Below are 17,410 nucleotides of genomic sequence, written 5' to 3' on the forward strand. Positions count from 1 at the left end.
AACCACAGATGCCATGAGCACTGTGAACCCTGAAAACAACAATGCCAAAGTGCCATGCAAGGTGTGCCCGCTAATGCAATGGTGGCACAGATGTTATAGGGATGATAAACTGAGATTGGATTTTTTTTTTTTTTTTGAGGCCTGATTCACAGAAGAAAATTCATGCCATGTACTATAAACTCAGTTTTGTTTTTTTGTGTTTTTTTGTGTGTGTGTTTTTTTAAAGACCTGGGAAGCTATAGACCCTAGGGGGCTTCTTATTACTGGTGCCTACCCTTTATCTGAAGAAAAGAAATTAAAAATTTTACAACAGAATCTCATAGGTTCTCTAGGCTGGAACTCACTCTGTAGCTCAGACAGGTCTTGAACTTGCAGTCCTTCTGCCTCAGCCTTGCCTCTCAGATAGCTATGATGACGGAGCCTGTATCAGTGGCGGGACAGGTGATCTTGTCAAGAATGAAAGCCAAGAGGCAAAACAGAAAAACCTTCCTTCTTTCATGTTCTTTTAGGTGGGCTGCCATCAGAAATAGCCAAGTTGACAATTATCCATCGCAGCCACCTGCCCAGCTTTTTTTTTTTTTTAACATGGATTCTGGGGGTCAAACTCAGGCCCTCAGAGTTGCATAGCAAGCACTTCGCCCACCAAGCCTTGTCCTCAGTTCCTCTTTGTGTACTTCTTTAGCTCAGCCAGTCCTTTAGTTATCTAGCCAGTGTCCCTTTGTAACACCGCGCTGCACAGTGTCCCTTTGCCACCGCACAGGTACAGGATGAGGCTTTTATCTTACACCAAGTGACAGGAATGTGAGTGCATAGGTAACAAGGATGGTAAGCAATTACAGTGTTGTAGCATCCTAGATAAATGTGCATAAATGGTACGCCCTAGGATTTCTTTGATTGGGGGAATAGGTTCCTAGTCTGGGGCTTTGCTTTTTTTTTTTTTTAAGTTTTTAAAGTTTTTTTTTTTAAGTGTGTATGTGTGTGTGTGTGTGTCTGATGGCGTGCAGGTACCATATAGTACATATATGAAGGTCCCAGGACAACCTCATGTATTAGTTGTCACCTTCTACCCTGTTTGAGGAGGGGACTTGTTGTTCACCGCTGTGGACACCAGGCTTAGCTGTCCTGTGACCATCAAGGAATTCTGTCTCTGTGTCCCATCTCTGTGACAGAGCACTAGGGCCCCACAGACACATGCTCTCCGGTGCCTGGCTTTACGTGGGTTCTAGGGGTCCTAATTCATGTCCTCAAGGTTGTACAGCAAGCACTTTACGTTCTGATGCACCCTCCAGCCCAGGACACATATTACTGAAATGTAGCCTCAGGATGGGCATGCAATTCCACCACCACTCCCCGCCAGTCTAGTCAGCAATTAGTCCCTTAGTGCGCTATGACCCTGAGCTCTTCTGAGCACAGTGCACTGGGAAGCAAGGCCTCAGAAGAAAAGGTATTTTTGTTTTTTGGGGTTTTTTTTGTAGTTTAACTGAGTTTCTTAAATAAGACAATTTTGGAAGCCATCTGAGATAATCCTTGCCCTCACTCTCTCTTTTCTCCTCTTCCACTTCCTCTTCCTGTTCTTTCTCTCCCCCCCCCCCCCACCTCCTTTCTAGACACAGGGTCTCACCTGCACTGCTCTCCCTGCCTCAGCCTTGGATTTCTTAATGTAAAATCTTGAGCCGGTCAAGTGTGGTGGTACACGGCTGTGATCCCAGCGCTTGGGAGGAGGGTCACACATTTGAAGCCACTATTGGCTACATAGTGACAGCCAGCCTAGGCGGCACAGTGAGACCCTGTCTCACAAAATTATCACTAAAAATGAACACTTTTTAAAGAATCAGGAATCAATTTGTTCCTTGGCGACTGAAGTGGCACACAGCCCACACCTCTTGGCGATAGGTCACACAGACACAGATATGTAGTTTTGCTGGTTTCTCTAGGAGGATTGGGGCAGACAGTTTATCGACAGAGGTGGCTGTTGGTTGGGGGACAATCAGAACCCCTTTGGGAGACTGAAGGACGGGACTCTTTGACACTCATCCGTGTGAATGTAGTTTACGTGGCTCTGTGGGCCTGTGGATATAACCAGCAGGCAGAACTGATTTAATTCATTTCTTTCCTATCTGTTCAATCTTTGCTCATATAAACATGAACAAAGTCTGTTTCTCTACCAGGCGCTGAAGCCGTGTGATAGTTCACCCAGCCTTGGCCTCCAGAACTGCAGGCTCCAAACAGATACTCAACTACTTACATTCTTATGAACACACTCAGTCCTACAGATTCTCAGACTCAACCAACTGCAAGTGAAAAAAATACTAGAGGAGAAAAGGGGGGGGGGGGGGGGAGGAGGTGTGGGGATGGCTTAGTGACTGAGTAAATTGTTTACTGTCCAAGTATGAGACCTGAGGTGGGTTCTCAGAACCTACCTGAAGCTGAACATGGCAGTGTGTATCCTAATACCCAGATGGGGAGATGGGGAGGGGAGACAGGAGAATCCCAAGGAGCTAACAGGACAGATTGCCTGGCATATATATCAAGGCATGTCAAGCGAGGTATCTCAAACAAGGTACCAAGCGAGGACTAGCACCTGGGGTTGTCCTCCGATCCCTAAATACATCCCGTGGCAAACATACACACATCGTACACGCAAAGAAACTCCATCTGTACCGAGCACGCATTGACCTTTATTCTCCTCGTCATTTGTTCCCTAAACAATGCAATGCCAATGATTCTTATAGCAATTAGATGGTGTTAGTTTTAATGAGCTAGAACAAACCCCCTTTGTTGTTGTTTTTGGTTTTCATGTATTTGTACTGAGACAAGGTCTCACTCTCAAATCTGTGCTGGCCTGGAACTCGTGTAATCTTCTTGCTGTAGCCTCCCAACTTTCGGGGTTACATTCACGTGCCACCACCACGGGCAGCTGAGAGGCCATTTAAAAGGATGTAGGATGTTGTGAACATTTCCTACCACGGCATTCTATGTAAGAGATTTGCAGTCGTTACTTTTCTACTCAGCCTCACCTACATTCTTAGGAGTGGGCCAACGGCAGCTAGATTCTTTGCCAAAATATCACACAAATGGCCTCTAGCCCAGTTGCTGTTGAAATCTTTGTTTCACTAGGAAACAATGCGAATCAGTCTACAGTCTACGTTTAGTCCCTGCATGGCTGTCATAAATCGGGGGTCTTGTTAGAAGGACCTGTTAAGCTCTGTTTACAGCATTCAACCCTCTTTCTAGTTAAAAAAACAAACAAAACAAACCAACAACAACTACAACAACAAAAATAGAAGATAAAACAAAAAACGATGTAGACAAAATTTTTTTGCAGCAACGTTCCACACTCTCTCTGGCACAAACTTCTGCATCGTTACTTTTTGTTGACCCAAGTGACATATGGAAGGAAGAGTTTATCTTAGCTTATGATTCCTGAGGCGAGTCTAGAGGGATGCCCAGCAGCGGGCAGACAGATCAGGAACTATACACAGGAAGTCAATAGAAAGGAAACCGGAAGTAAGGCTTCGTTATAAACTCTCAAAGCCCACCCCGAGTGACGTACTTTCCTCTAGGAAGGCTGTACCTCCTAAAGGCTCTGTAGCATGGCGCAGTAGTGCACTAACTTGAAACTTAAGTGTTCAAACACAAAGCCTATGAGGGGTACTGTTCATTTTCCTATCAGTAACTGGCTATAAACCCAGGTGGGTCTGATAACCAACTATGTTTATATTTCCAGGCTAGAGAAACAAAAATTAAAAATGGGTGAACAGAGTCCAAGCAATGAGGACATTTACAGGCAAGCTTCAACTTCAGAGCACTTGGATTTCTTCTTATCTAGCCAGAGAGTCCATGTGCCCGCCCCTCTGGCCTGGACAAGCTGGTGGCTTCATGACATATCTACGGGCTTTGCTCTCCCTAGTTTCCACATGCAGCCTGTGCAGCTTCTATGCTCACAAAGGACATTTGACATACTAAATCTCAAGGGGTGGCCCACTATCATGGACAGACTATCAACTACATTTTCACACAGACACTCAGATCCTGCAACCCTGCAGTTAAAACCTCATACTGTTGCTGGGAATGCAGCTCAAGGGAAGAGCATCTGCTTAGAATCCCCCAGTTAGGTTGTGGCTCAGTGGTAGAGCCCCTGCCTAGAATCCCCCAGTGAGGTGTTGGGGTGTGGCTCAGTGGTAGAGCACCTGCCTAGAATCCCCCAGTGAGGGGCTGGGGGCGTGGCTCAGTGGTAGAGCCCCTGCCTAGAATCCCCCAGTGAGGGGCTGGGGTGTGACTCAGTGGTAGAGCACCTGCCTAGAATCCCCCAGTGAGGGGCTGGGGTGTGGCTCAGTGGTAGAGCCCCTGCCTAGAATCCCCCAGTGAGGGGCTGGGGTGTGACTCAGTGGTAGAGCACCTGCCTAGAATCTCCCAGTGAGGGGCTGGGGGCATGGCTCAGTGGTAGAGCCCCTGCCTAGAATCCCCCAGTGAGGGGCTGGGGTGTGGCTCAGTGGTAGAGCATCTGCCTAGAATCCCCAGGGAGGGGCTGGGGGTGTGGCTCAGTGGTAGAGCCCCTGCCTAGAATCCCCCAGTGAGGGGCTGGGGGCGTGGCTCAGTGGTAGAGCCCCTGCCTAGAATCCCCCAGTGAGGGGCTGTGGGTGTGACTCAGTGGTAGAGCACCTGCCTAGAATCTCCCAGTGAGGGGCTGGGGGCATGGCTCAGTGGTAGAGCCCCTGCCTAGAATCCCCCAGTGAGGGGCTGGGGTATGGCTCAGTGGTAGAGCATCTGCCTAGAATCCCCAGTGAGGGGCTGTGGGTGTGATTCAGTGGTAGAGCACCTGCCTAGAATCCCCCAGTGAGGGCCTGGGGGCGTGACTCAGTGGTAGAGTGCCACTTAAATGTTTCCCCAGCTCCAATCTATCATTTTCAGGGCAGGCTTTTTTGTCCTACTGCTTTCCTACATGGCTGTTCATTCTTTATTGCGTAAAAATAAAAGCTCATAATCTGGGCATTGTGCTGCACACCTGTAATCCCAAGACTTGAGATGCCAAGGCAGGAGGCTCACAATTCCTAGGCCAGCCTGGGCTCCCATAGTGAGACTGATCTCCAAAATCAAACCCAAAGTCAAACCTAACACAACCACACCAAGTTTTCCTTGCGTCCCCATGCCTGAAGGCCCCATGCCATTTAAAACTTTGCTGAATTATGTTATGCTGTCCTCTGACTAAAGTGTCCTGTATTTTTTTAGTGTGTGTGGTGGGTGGGGTGGGTGGTGGTGGATAACCTATAAGTATGGGATTGATCAAGGGGATCATATGTTCTAGCAAATCCACTGGCTACCCTTTGCTGTGGTTCTGACACTGTGGGCTGGTCTTGGTCTTCAATGGACAGCTGTGCAGATGTGGCCTCAATCAGTCCCTGATGTTCTGAGTGCCACAGACTCCGGGGTTTCCTCCCACCCAACTTCCCTCTTATCTCACCGATGGATGTTTAAAAGTGCTTTCTTCCATGCTTTTTTTGAGACATGACTTTTTATTGAACTGGTTTTTTTTTTGTTGTTGTTTTGTTTTGTTTTTTTTACTCAGTTCACTGTAGATTATAACAATTCAGTACCCTAAGGATCTTGTTGAGCAGGCTCTAAAGAATTGAAAAATAAAAGTGGGGGGTCAGTGAGATGGCTCAAGGAGGTAAGGGTACTTGCTGCCAAGCCTCACTACTTGAGTTCAAATCCTGAGACCCACATAGTGGAAGAAGAGAACTGACTCCTGCGAGTTGCTCTCTGACCTCCATTATGTGGGCCGTGACACAAATGCACACACCTGCACGCATACACAACTAATGTTTTGTTTGTTTGTTTTCATTTTTTAAAGGAAAGAAGTGGGACTAGTCTTATCACTCTATCGTGAGACGAGAAGATGGGATCTAAGCACCCACATCAGTGACTCACAAACTCTAGTTCAAGGACTCAAATGCCCTCTTCTAGTCTCTGTGAGCCTACACACACACACACACACACACACACACACACACACACACTGCAACAAAAAATATATATTTTTTAAAGAAATAAAAATGATTGTTATAGTTTTTTACGTCTCCCTCCCTACCACCCTTTCTTTGGGGCTTAAACCCAGGTCCTCACATGTATTCAGCAAGTACTGTAGCAATGAGCTATATCCTTGTACATTTCCCCCCTTTTATATCTCTTATTGTAAGATAGGGCTTTGCCAAATTGCCCAGTCTGGCCTTGAATGAAAGATCTTCCTGTCTCACTCATATTTCTGAGTAGCAGAGATGACACTCAGGCCACCAAGCCTAGCTGTGTGTGAGTGTGTGTTTCCAATGTGAAAAACTGTAGAGGTGTTTGCTGTTATTGTTTAAAATAACAAGTAACAACAGGAGAAAACATAGCTCCACCACCACCACCACCACCACCACCAACACCACCACCAACAACAACTTTATTGAAATGGAGAGCCAGACTTGGTGGCCATTAAGTGCAGTCCTAGTAGTTGGGAGGTGGGGTCAAGAGATTCAGGAACCGGATGTTAGCGGTCAGCCCAGGCTGAGACTGAACAAAGGAACACCAAAATGGCTAGCCGAAGTCCAAAGAAACAAAAACCAAAACTACCCCCTCTCCCTGTTAAAAGAAACCCGAGCTAACCTGGGATGTACTCTGTAGACAAGGAACCTCCTGCCCTACAAACCCTAGAATGGCAAGCCTTGTTTGTGAAGAGCTAGGGGTCCAGTTGAGGTCTGTCAACTTCAGCTCCACAACTGACCTGCATTCCAAACCCCCAAACCCAACATCCCGCCCCCTGCACCCCTCCCCTGTCCCCCCTCCCCTCCCCCCCCCAACAAAAAGCCTAATCCCAAACGAACCAAACCAAACTAAACAACAAACAAACTTAACTGGGGTGGAAGGAATGGAATAGAAGCCCCTGAATTCAGGCAGCTGCTTCTTATCTGTTGGCAGTCCGGTTTCCTCAGGAGTAAGAAATTAAATAATCAGAGGGCAGGATTGTATTCTAGTCATCAGAGCTCCTGGGTCTCGGGGGAGGGGGAGGGCCGATGGGGGGGGGGAAGAAGTAGGCTGTGGAGACTTAGCAGGGCCATAAATCCACGTGTTACCAATAGGATGTTTACAGAAGTGTGGGTGAGCACAGGAGCATCAACTCAGATGGGCAGCAGGCTCCCAGGGCCCTAGCAAGAAGGACACAAGGCCTAGCTCCAAAAGTAGCGGAATCCGAGTCTCCAGGCCAGATTTTCCCTCTAGCCATTCCCGGCCAAGCTAAGCGGAGCTGCTAAGCTAGGAAAAAGGGACGTCTTCCTCGGCTGCCGGGATGGAACAAGCCAGCCGGCTTAGAGAGCGCTAAGAACCCCAAGGGTCCCTCGCAGCCCTTAGCAGCCAACATGACTTGACTGCTCTCGGGTCCCGCGCGCTCCCCACTCTCTCCAGACGCCCCCACCCTTTCCGGGTGCGCGCGCAAGGGCCGGCCAGCTTCCCCTAGCTGTGCGCTCCGCAGCCTGCGGGTGGCAGCGGCGGTGGCGACTGGCTCTTGGGGGAAGAGGGTGACCAAGGGACCGCGGAGGAGGAGTCGGCGCCGCAGCCGCTCCCCTCGGGACCGCGCCCCGCCTTCGGTCGCTACCTGAGCATCCCCTCTTGGCTCTCCAGCCGCTCTAGTCTACCCCGCCATCCCCTAGGGGGACCGTGTGTACTCTCAGTGTCGCAGCCGCGGTGTCATTGCATCCGGCTATCGGGACACTAGGATCTTGGTTCCCGTTGGGGCTTGGGACTAGCTGCACCGGCTGTGGTGACAGGCTGCGGGGGCGCCAGCGCGCATCCCTCCCCCGCGGCGTTTAGAGAGGCTTGTAGACAACTGGTGTGACTTTGGAGGTCCGACTCCTCCTTCCGGCCAGCCTCGCGACGCACCACCTCCCGAGACAGGCCACCGTGTCCGGCAGGCCCTGGAAGCTCGTGTGGGGACTTGGAACGTGTCCGGGAACCCGTGGCGCTGTGCGCACTGGTGAGTTTTGCGGGCGGGGTAGGGGCGGAGAGGACGTCGCGCTGGGTCCCTGCTCCCGCCCCTTTCCTGCTGTACCCCCACTTTGCGAGAGTCATTGAAATTTGAGCGTGACTGCGGAGCTTGGAGGATGCAGGCACCCTGTGCGGGCTTTTCCTCCTCCCGGAGTGATGGAGAGGGCCGGTGAGCTGAACAAAGACACCCGCCCGGAGCAGCGGGTCCTCTGCTGAAGAACGTTGTCTTTGCCCCGCGACGGCCGCCTGCGGGCGAGAGTGTTGGCCGCGCAACTCCTTGAGTGGCGCGCTCTTCCGCCGGCGGGCGCAGAGCCGGAGCTGGGCACCTGCGCGCCACTCCTGCCACATCTCGGAAGCATCCCTACTACCACCGGGTTGTCGCGAAGGTCCACGGCTTCCGAGGTCCAAAGTCCAAAGGCAACCTGTTCTGTCTGGGCGGAACCGGGAGAGACTCTGGGACCTTTATCTTTTGCTGCCTCTTAGGAGGAACTGCGCTCTGTGGACTAAACTGGCATTTCAGGGACACTTTTGCAAACCTTGGATTTCCATGTGAGCAGCTTGGTCCCTAACAGCCGCGTCCTCCCAGTGGTCTCTTGTCACCCAAGTATCAGCATTTTGTGGCCAGCAGCAACTGGGACCCCTACCCTCCCTTGCTCTCTCTCTTCGGCCATTGTGGCGTGTGTGGGGTCTGCACTGTCTCTAGCTGCCCTGCGCCTCTCAGGTGAGGCTGGTAGAGGCGTGGGTCCAAGGAAAGGACCGGCCCTGTTGTTTGATGGCTTCACTGAGGAGAGTCAAAGTCTTGTTGGTGTTGAACTTGATCGCGGTGGCCGGCTTCGTGATCTTTTTGGCTAAGTGCCGGCCTATCGCGGTGCGCAGCGGAGACGCCTTCCACGAGATCCGGCCTCGCGCAGAGGTAGCCAACCTCAGCGCGCACAGCGCCAGCCCCATCCAGGATGCGGTCCTAAAGCGCCTGTCGCTTCTGGAGGACATAGTCTACCGGCAGCTTAATGGTAAGGACATGCCCTGACGCCTGTGGGTCGTGGTGCATTCGGGGTGATCTCTCTGGCTCTTTTGTGCTCTATGTACCCTAAGCTGACGTTGGAACGCGCCTGATTTCTGTCTCCCATCCCTGCTCTGTGTCTGGGACTATTGAAGAAACCATGATGTACTCCAGCTGAAAGTTTGGTCTTACACTAGAAACCTGTCACTACAGTTGACTCCTGGTCTCTGCTTGTGACTCCTGGCTTAGACAGGATGGACTGCAGGCGCTAGAAAGGAAATAGCTGTCAGTGCATGGTGTTTGATGGGGTAGGGAAGAGGGTGTCATGGCTTGCGAAGTGAACGTTTGAATGAACACATTATTCCTTTAGGTTGATTGTCACTAAGAGTGCAGACTCTTGCCTTCCCATCGCCTGGGTGCAAGGTAGTAAGTATATTAAAAACCAGCCCATTCCGAACCAAGTGGCAATAGAGGCTCAAGTTCTCAGTGGGTCTGGGATGCAGGTGTTGGTCCACAAAGTTCAGCCAAACTAGAAGGCATGGCATCCAGGTTCGTAGCGTTTTTTTCCAGAACCCATTCCACCTCAACTATTCTAAATGAGTTAATATAAGAGAGAGAGAGAGAGAGAGAGAGAGACAGAGAGACAGAGAGAGAGAGAGAGAGATACTGGCCCAAGGGACTGATGATCTCTTGTACACTTGATGTTTTCACAGTGTCACATAGTCTAGTGTAAAGAAGACCTAGTGATTAGGGAAGTCTGGCTCTCCCTCGCCAACCTTCTGCGTGTTCTCATAGTCTGGAACTGTCAACTGTCAGCCGTCGTAATGACTGATAATAGGTCTTTGCTGTGTACTGTAGGGACATTACAAGCTCCCCATGTACATGGTAGGACATAACCATTAGTCCACTGTGTTCTGGTCCCTCCCCTCCCCCCAGGAGACCGGAGCAAAACAGAGGGGGGAGGGGACGTTGACCAAGCTGTCTGTGTCTGACTGGTGTTAGTAAGTAGTAGTATGGAGCCTGGTTGACCACAGATCCCATGGTCTTGGCTACAAGGCATAAATTCCTTTTCCTGTGTCTGTGTGCAGGTGTGCAGGTGTGCAAGTGTGTGTGTGTGTGTGTGTGTGTGTGTGTGTGTGTGTACACTTGAAGGCCAGGGATCAACCCTGAATGTCATTCTTAGGTTTCTTTACCTTGGTTTTTTTTTTGTTTTTGTTTTGTTTTTGTTTTTTGTTTTTTTTGAGTCAGGGTCTCTCACTGATCTGGTGCTCACAAAGTGAGGTCCGCTGAGTAGCAACCCCAGGAATCTAGCTGTTTCCAATATCCAGCTCTGGAATTACAAGTACTTGCTACCGTGCCCAGCTTTTTAAAAAAATATTCTTTTTAAGGACCAAACTCAGAGGTCCTTAGGCTTGCTTGGCAAGTATTTTACCAACTGAGCCATCTTCCTAGCCCTAAGACACACATTTCTGTCTACATCCACCTAATTTTAATTTTAAAGTGTGTGTGCGCGCGCGTGCGCGCGCGCGCGTGCGTGCATTGGGGATGGGTTTCACACATACCACAGGCCACATATGGAAGCCAGAGGACAACTTACTAGAGTCAGCTCTCTCCTAGCGTGGCATCATGAGGATGGATCGTAGGTCCTCAGGATTGGCTGCCTTTCCTCAATAAACCATCTCATTGGCCCTGGAATGAGTTTTAAAGTATATAGGATTTTTTGATTAAGTGAACTGCATGGATCTGTAGGTACAGCCACTACCTGTGTAAACTCAGTCTGGGGACCAGACTTAACTGTCTTTGTGATGATGAGAATAACAGACCAGCTCTGTGGCAGGTGGCAGAGGATTGGGGAAGTTTATTTATTTTTCCTTGCCCTTTGAGGATCCATCCCTTCTGGGTAATTCCAGGAGAGGGATGTGGGCAGCCTCCTGCATTCATGAAAAGATGCCATAGCCACCTTAGCATCCTATGGTGAGTATCCGGGGGGCTGGGGGAGGGCGCTTTGACACACCTTTAGTGTCAAATTGCAGCTTCACACTTGTGCCTCTTTTTTTTTTTTTTTGACAGGGTTTCTCTGTGTTATCTTGGCACTGCCCTGGACTCTTTCATAGACCAGGCTGGTCTTAAACTCACAGAGATCCACCTGCCTCTGCCTCCTGAGTGCTGGGATTAAAGGTGTGTGCCAGGACGCCTGGCCACACTTGTGCCTCTTATAGGTGATGAGGGCAGACCATTAGGGCAGCCCATGAAGGCTGTGTTGAAGCTCTTTTCCCAAACATCTCAAGACAAAATAGACCAAACAAGGCTAAACCCCTATGTTTTCTGAATTGATACACTGCAGAAACACACTCATAAGACACTCCTAAAATAGCCAGAGCTTGCTCACTCTGGAGCTTTGGGTGGTGATACAAGTCATTTTATGGGGTATGAAATATGTTATGGCCATACCTCATAATAGGAATTTTAAAAATTCTGTGTGCTAACTATTTCTTTGTTTATTGTGGCATGGGTGCATATGTGTACACATACATGTGGAAGCTGGTGGGGGGTCAGTGTCTGGTGTCTTCCTCAATCATTTCTCCACCTTGGTTTTTTTTTTTTTTTTTTTTTTTTTTTTTTTTTTTTGAGATGCAGGCTCTCACTGCACCTGTAGCCTGCCATTTTGGCTAGACTGGCTGACCAGGAAACTTCAGTGGTCATCTTTACTCAGGCTCTTTGGCACTAGGACACTGGCAAAGGGTAGCAAGTCCTATGCAGCAAGCACTTTACCCAGGGAGTCATTTTCTCAGACCACTATGTGGTATTTCCTAAGTGTAGCAGATACACATGACCCCCTTAGTGTTTGCAATGACCCTGTGAGGCACCTGTCCTTACTTGTCCCTTTGAGACATGCGAGCAGCCACCCAGTGACTGTCGAGACCTTAAAATGACTTTGGACCTTGTTACCTTAGGGTGGGCTCTCTTAGCTTCTGTGTCCTGCCTGACATTACTATCAAAATCACTTGCAGGGTCTATGTAGATGCAGAACTCATGGCTCTGTGTCCTGAGGGCTCCCCCCCCCCCCCCACCGCCCCAATAGTGAGCAGGGCCTGAGACTTGGCCTCTAATGAACTCCAAACTCTCTATCAGATAATTCCTCTCCCTATACCAAACCTAGTAAGGGCAGAAAAATCATCAAATGACAAAACAGGAGCCTGGATAGGACTTGCAAGAAACCAAGAATTCTTTCCAAGGGACTTCTGGGTCTGCAGTCTTTCTCTGAGCTTTCTGTTTTGTGGAGAATGGCCATGCTAGGGAGCTGTGGGTGTAGCTCGGTTGGCTGAGCCCTTGCCTCGCTTGCAGGAGCCCCACAGTTCCGTCCCTAGCGCCACATACACCAGGACCAGTAGCATAAAGTTCTAGGCTCAGACCCAGGGAGGAGAAAGGAAGATGAAGCCTTCAAGATGATTATCGTTAACTACTTATGGAGCTCCAGGCCAGCCTGGGGTACATGAGAGCCTGCCTCAAAATAAGAGAGGGAGGGTGGGAGGAAAGGAAGCTAGAAAAAAAATTTTTTTATTTTATTAATTTATTCATATTACATCTCAATGGTTATCCCACCCCTTGCATCCTCCCATTCTTCCCTCCCTCCCATTTTCCCCTTACTCCCCTCCCCTATGGCTATGACTGAGGGAGACCTTCCCCCCCCCCCCCCGGATATGCTCATAGGATATCAAGTCTCTTCTTGGTGGCCTGCTATCCTTCCTCTGAGTGCCACCAGGGCTCCCCATCCAAGGGATGTGGTCTAATATTGACTGGTTGAGTGGGGACCTAGGAAGAGGGAAGGCTGGAAGCTGGCATAGGGAAATGCAGCTGAGAGCTTTTCTTGGGCAAGCTATGACTCCCTCCTGGGACTTGGCAGGGTCTCTGTTCCCGGGCAATGAAGGTGGTTTATAGGAAGATGCAACCTGGAGGGTAAGAGCAGGGCGAAGTTGTGATGTGGCGAAGACCCTCCCCATCTCCACCCTGCCCTCAGGGGTGCCTCTTTGTCTGTTCTTGTTTTGGGTACTGTATGTTTCATCTGTTATACCAGGCTGCTTGCTGTACCAGGAGGCTGGAGGGGGGGTGGGTGGGAAGGGGAAGGATCTTCCTGGTGCATGGAGAGATTGGGACCAGGGCTTCATCGGTGTTCATGCTGTGCACCTGTCTCCACCCATTGCCACTGACAACAAAGAAGGATACCAGGAGCTCAGGATTCCTTATTCCTCAGCTAGAGCCGGGTACCGGGCACATAGCAGGAACTGTGCATCTCCTTAGTGTCACATGAAGCCGGCATCTTTTTTTTTCAAAGTTGCACAGAGCTGGCCTAGGGATACAATTCAGTGGTAGGATGCTTGCCTTGTATGTGCAAGGTCCCAGGTTTGATCTCTAGGGCAACAGAAGACATACAAATAAACAAACAAAAAGCTACCCAGGTTACTCAAATCCCTCCTGTGGCCTCTTAGTTCTGGAAGGAGAAGTTTGTGAAGAATCCACCCTCCTCTGGTTGGGTTTTGACTTGCTTGATTGTGTTTGGTTGTTTTGAGGCTGGGTCTCATGTATCCCAGGCTAGCCCAAAACTCCCTAAGAAGCCAAGGATCCTTTTGCCTCCACCTCCCCAGTGCTGGGCTCATGGGCCTGCTTAGGCAGTTCTATGAAGTTTTTTTTTTTAATCTTTGTTTCTATGATTGGGTTCACCTCTGCCTACTTGCTGAGACACCCCCATGTGGACCTCAGGCTCCGTAGCCTCCACATTGCAACTCAGACTTTGAGAAGAGCTGGCTATATTGGAATTCTCTGCGCACTTTGCAATTCCGTCCATCCTTTCAGGCTTGGCTCTTGTGGTTGAGGGCTGGCGAATCTTACTTACGTGGGCAACAGCCCTGTTGCTTTGAACTGCTCAAGGCTTTAGGTGACAGTCACTTTACAGTCATAGCCTGAACTCTTTAGGCCTCAGAGGGTTTAACTCTGGAGTGCAGGAATGACTCTAGGCTTTTTTTAAAGGGCCGGAACCCTATTTTAGAGTTTTACATCCCTCCTCCGTCTCTTACCATCTGTGCTTTGCGTATATGGTGGGCAGTTGAGGCTTATTGATAGCTAAATGGGAGCTGGTTTTTTTTTTTTTTTTTTTTAGGAGGGAAATGATAGCCACAGAGAAAAAATAACCTCAAGATTGTAAAGGCTGGGATGGGTGGTTCAGTGAAAGGGGAGGGTTGGAAAAACTTAGCTGGGAAAGCAGAGTGTGAGAAAACCGTCTTTTCTTCATACTGCCTCCATTATCCTGCCCAGTAGCATCTTGCTTCTGCCATCTTGCCTTTACCATTTTGGCTATGCCATCTGGACAAGGCTTTGTTCCTTCTGACACGTTGCCTTTACCACGTGGTCCTCATCATCCTGTTCAAAGCATCTCTCTCCTCATCTGTCCTCTGCCCCACCTTGCCCTCCCACGTCTTGCCTCCCCTATCTTGCCTCTTTCATGTTGTCTCTACTACGTTGAAGTTGGTCTAGTCTTTTCCACCCCGAATGAACAGAATCAGCTCCTTCAAGGAGCTCGAAAGTGAAGCAGCACACCAGCTTAACTATTAGCCAGTATCAGTACATTTGGGTGCATGACTTTATTTTATGAATGCAGTTTCATATTCTCCTATGTAGCATAAAATCAACTCATAGGATGCCCGTAAAAAAAATTTTTTAAAGCCATACAGAAGAAAGCAAACATTCTTTTAAATATCTGCTAAAAACCTAGACATTGATTTTTCTTGTTGGAAATCCCCAGGTCAGGAGGTACGTAATTTTTGGCTTCCTGTCACCTTTTCTGTCACCTTCTAAGGAAGTTATTTATTTTTCTTGTTTTAGAGATGAGGAAGGTGAGAAACGGGGATATTATTAGATTTAGCTGGCATGATACAGCAAGAGTAGGGCAGGCTGAAGGGCTAGGAATATGGCTTTTTCCCCTCTCTTCCAGAACCCTTGCGGTGAATGGTAGGGAGAGAGCGAGGGATCCATGCAAGCCCCTCTCCCCTTCAAATCCCCAGCCCGGTGAGTTGGAAGTGGGAACACCCGAGCTGAGCTCCGGCCCTGTTCTCTGTCAGCCCTGGGCAGCTGTGTCGTAAGAGGAAATGCAATTGACTTCGAGTTAGTTTCCAAATTTAGATTTCAGAAGGATATTGAATAGAAGCAGGGTTGCTTGGAGAAATTGAAAAATCTTTGCGGAAATAGAGAGAAGTCAAAATTACCTACCCTGTTCCTGCCTCGAAGCCACAGGAGTGGACGAAGCTGGGAAAAAAAAAAAAAAAAAAAAAGAAAAAGAAAGAAAGAAAGAAAAGAAAAGAAAAGAAAAACCAAACAACAATGACAGCAACCCTAAAAACATTTCCAGATAACCCAAGGGCTATACACAAAAAAATCTCCAGGGAAGGAAAGTGAGTTGGCACAGTGGGCACATGGGGAACTCTGTTCTCTTGACTGCAGGTTAGAGCTAGAAAGAGCTGGATTGTGGGCAGCAGAGGTTGGCCTCAAAGTCCCTCTGTAGCTAAGGGTGACCTGTAACTCCTGATCCTCCTGCCTCCACTTCTGTGGTGCTGGGATGACAGGTCGGCGTCACGATGACCTGTTTTTGTTTGTTTGTTTGTTCTTTTTGCTTTTGTTTGCTTTTTCATTGTTGGGATGGCACCTCTTTGTACATACCAGGAAAGCATTCGACTTGGCAGAGACACACCCATGCCAGCCAGTCTTTTGAAAAGGCTGTCTTTGGCCAATGGCAAAACCAAGGCCAGCATTGTTTCCTTTTTCCTACCTAGATAAAGATGCCTTTACATAGACCATGGATGCTGAGTGGTACCTGTATTTCCTTGTGGGGAGGGATAAGAGGACGAAAGACAATAAATGTTTGTGTTAAAACTAACCACTGCAGGATTGGGGAGACAGATCAGCAGTAAGAACGTTTGCTTTTTTTTTTTTTTTAAATAAAGAACTGGGGTTTAGTTCCCTGTACCCACGTGGTGCCTCACAACCATCCTTCTAGGGGATTTGACACCTTCTTCTGGCTTCCACAGGCTTCAGGCATGCATATACAAACATGTAGCAAGCCAGCCATACACACAAAATAAAAATAATAAATCTTAAAAAAAAAATAAAACCTCAACCACTGGGCCGGAGAGATGGTTCGGTAGTTGGGATCACTGGCTGCTTTTGCAGAGAGCTTGAGTTTTATTTCAGCTGTGCCAGGAAACTCGCAGCCACCTGTAGCTCCAGCTCTAGAGCAGTGGTTCTCAACCCTCCTAACGCTGCGACCCTTAAATATAGTTCCTTATATTCCCCCAGCCATAAAGTTATTCTGTTGTTACTTCATAACTGTAATTTCGAGAGTGTCACTGTAATGTGCATATCTGATCTGTAGGATATCTGATATGTGACCCTTGTGAAAGGGTTATTTGCTATCTCCAAGGAGGTCACGACCCACAGGTTGAGAGCCACTATTCTTGGGCCTCTCACAACCACCTCTGGCCTCTGTGGGCACCTGTGCACACACAAACATACAGACATATAAAAATAAACATTGTTCTTTAAATGGACAAGCAAAACCAAAAACCTCACCACTGCGGAGGAGACAGAAGGAAACCAACTTGGCATGCCTCCTCCCTGCTTGGCATAGGTGTTCAGCAGGGCTTGGAATCAAGGCTGACCAGTGAGTGTTCTAGAATGTTCTAGAAGGCTTGGTCCATGGAGTCCGGGTTTTGGGAGCCAGGCTCATGCCCTTTAGCCTTGGCCTCTGGTTGAAGCTGGCTCTTCCTGCAGAAATGGGGAACCACATTCTTGGACAGCACGGCCACGCAGACAGGTCTGTTTGAGCAGTGTGTTGGACACGCTGCCAGTGGGGAGCAGCTGCCTCCTGCCTAGCCCAGAGGTAGCAAGGGAAACAGCCAACATGGTCTTCGTCATTGCCTTGGTCATCATCAAAGAGATAGAGCCAACAGCCTCCGAGACCTTTGCTTGCTGCCAGATTGGGAGCACCCTTATTGGAAATGCTGTTGAGACTGGAGAATGACAAGAGAAGAAAGGAGTGTGGGCGAGAGAGGCCTGAGTCCCCAAGGCAGCTGAGATCAGACAACCTGAGTGTGTTTAAGACACCTTCAGAAGAAAAGTTGTGAAGGGCTGTCAGACAGGGCTAGTTTCATTTCCACATCTGTCAAGTTACGGAAGGCTGCGATGTTAGGTCAGTGGCTCCACTTCTTAGCTTTAAAGTGGGGTCATGGTATGTTAGGATGAATTGAGACTAAAAACATAGGGTATTGGCGCGCGAGCGTGTGTGTGTGTGTGTGTGTGTGTGTGTGTGTGTGTGTGTGTGTGCGTTTGTGTGTGTGTGTTTGT

At 48.9% G+C, this 17,410-nt stretch overlaps 1 protein-coding gene across 1 annotated transcript in view; it reads left to right on the forward strand.

Annotated features, from left to right (window-relative positions):
• The first annotated feature begins 7,187 nt into the window (after window positions 1-7,187).
• GALNT17 (polypeptide N-acetylgalactosaminyltransferase 17) overlaps window positions 7,188-17,410 on the forward strand; it is a 431,830-nt gene continuing 421,607 nt past the window's right edge. Inside the window, exon 1 of the mRNA XM_084762556.1 lies at window positions 7,188-9,029. Within this exon, the coding sequence (XP_084618682.1) occupies window positions 8,792-9,029 (238 nt within the window). The 5' untranslated portion in view covers window positions 7,188-8,791. The remainder of the gene's footprint in view (window positions 9,030-17,410) is intronic.

This window comes from Acomys minous, assembly GCF_964271855.1.
Source record: "Acomys minous genome assembly, chromosome: 16".
NCBI lineage: Eukaryota > Metazoa > Chordata > Mammalia > Rodentia > Muridae > Acomys > Acomys minous.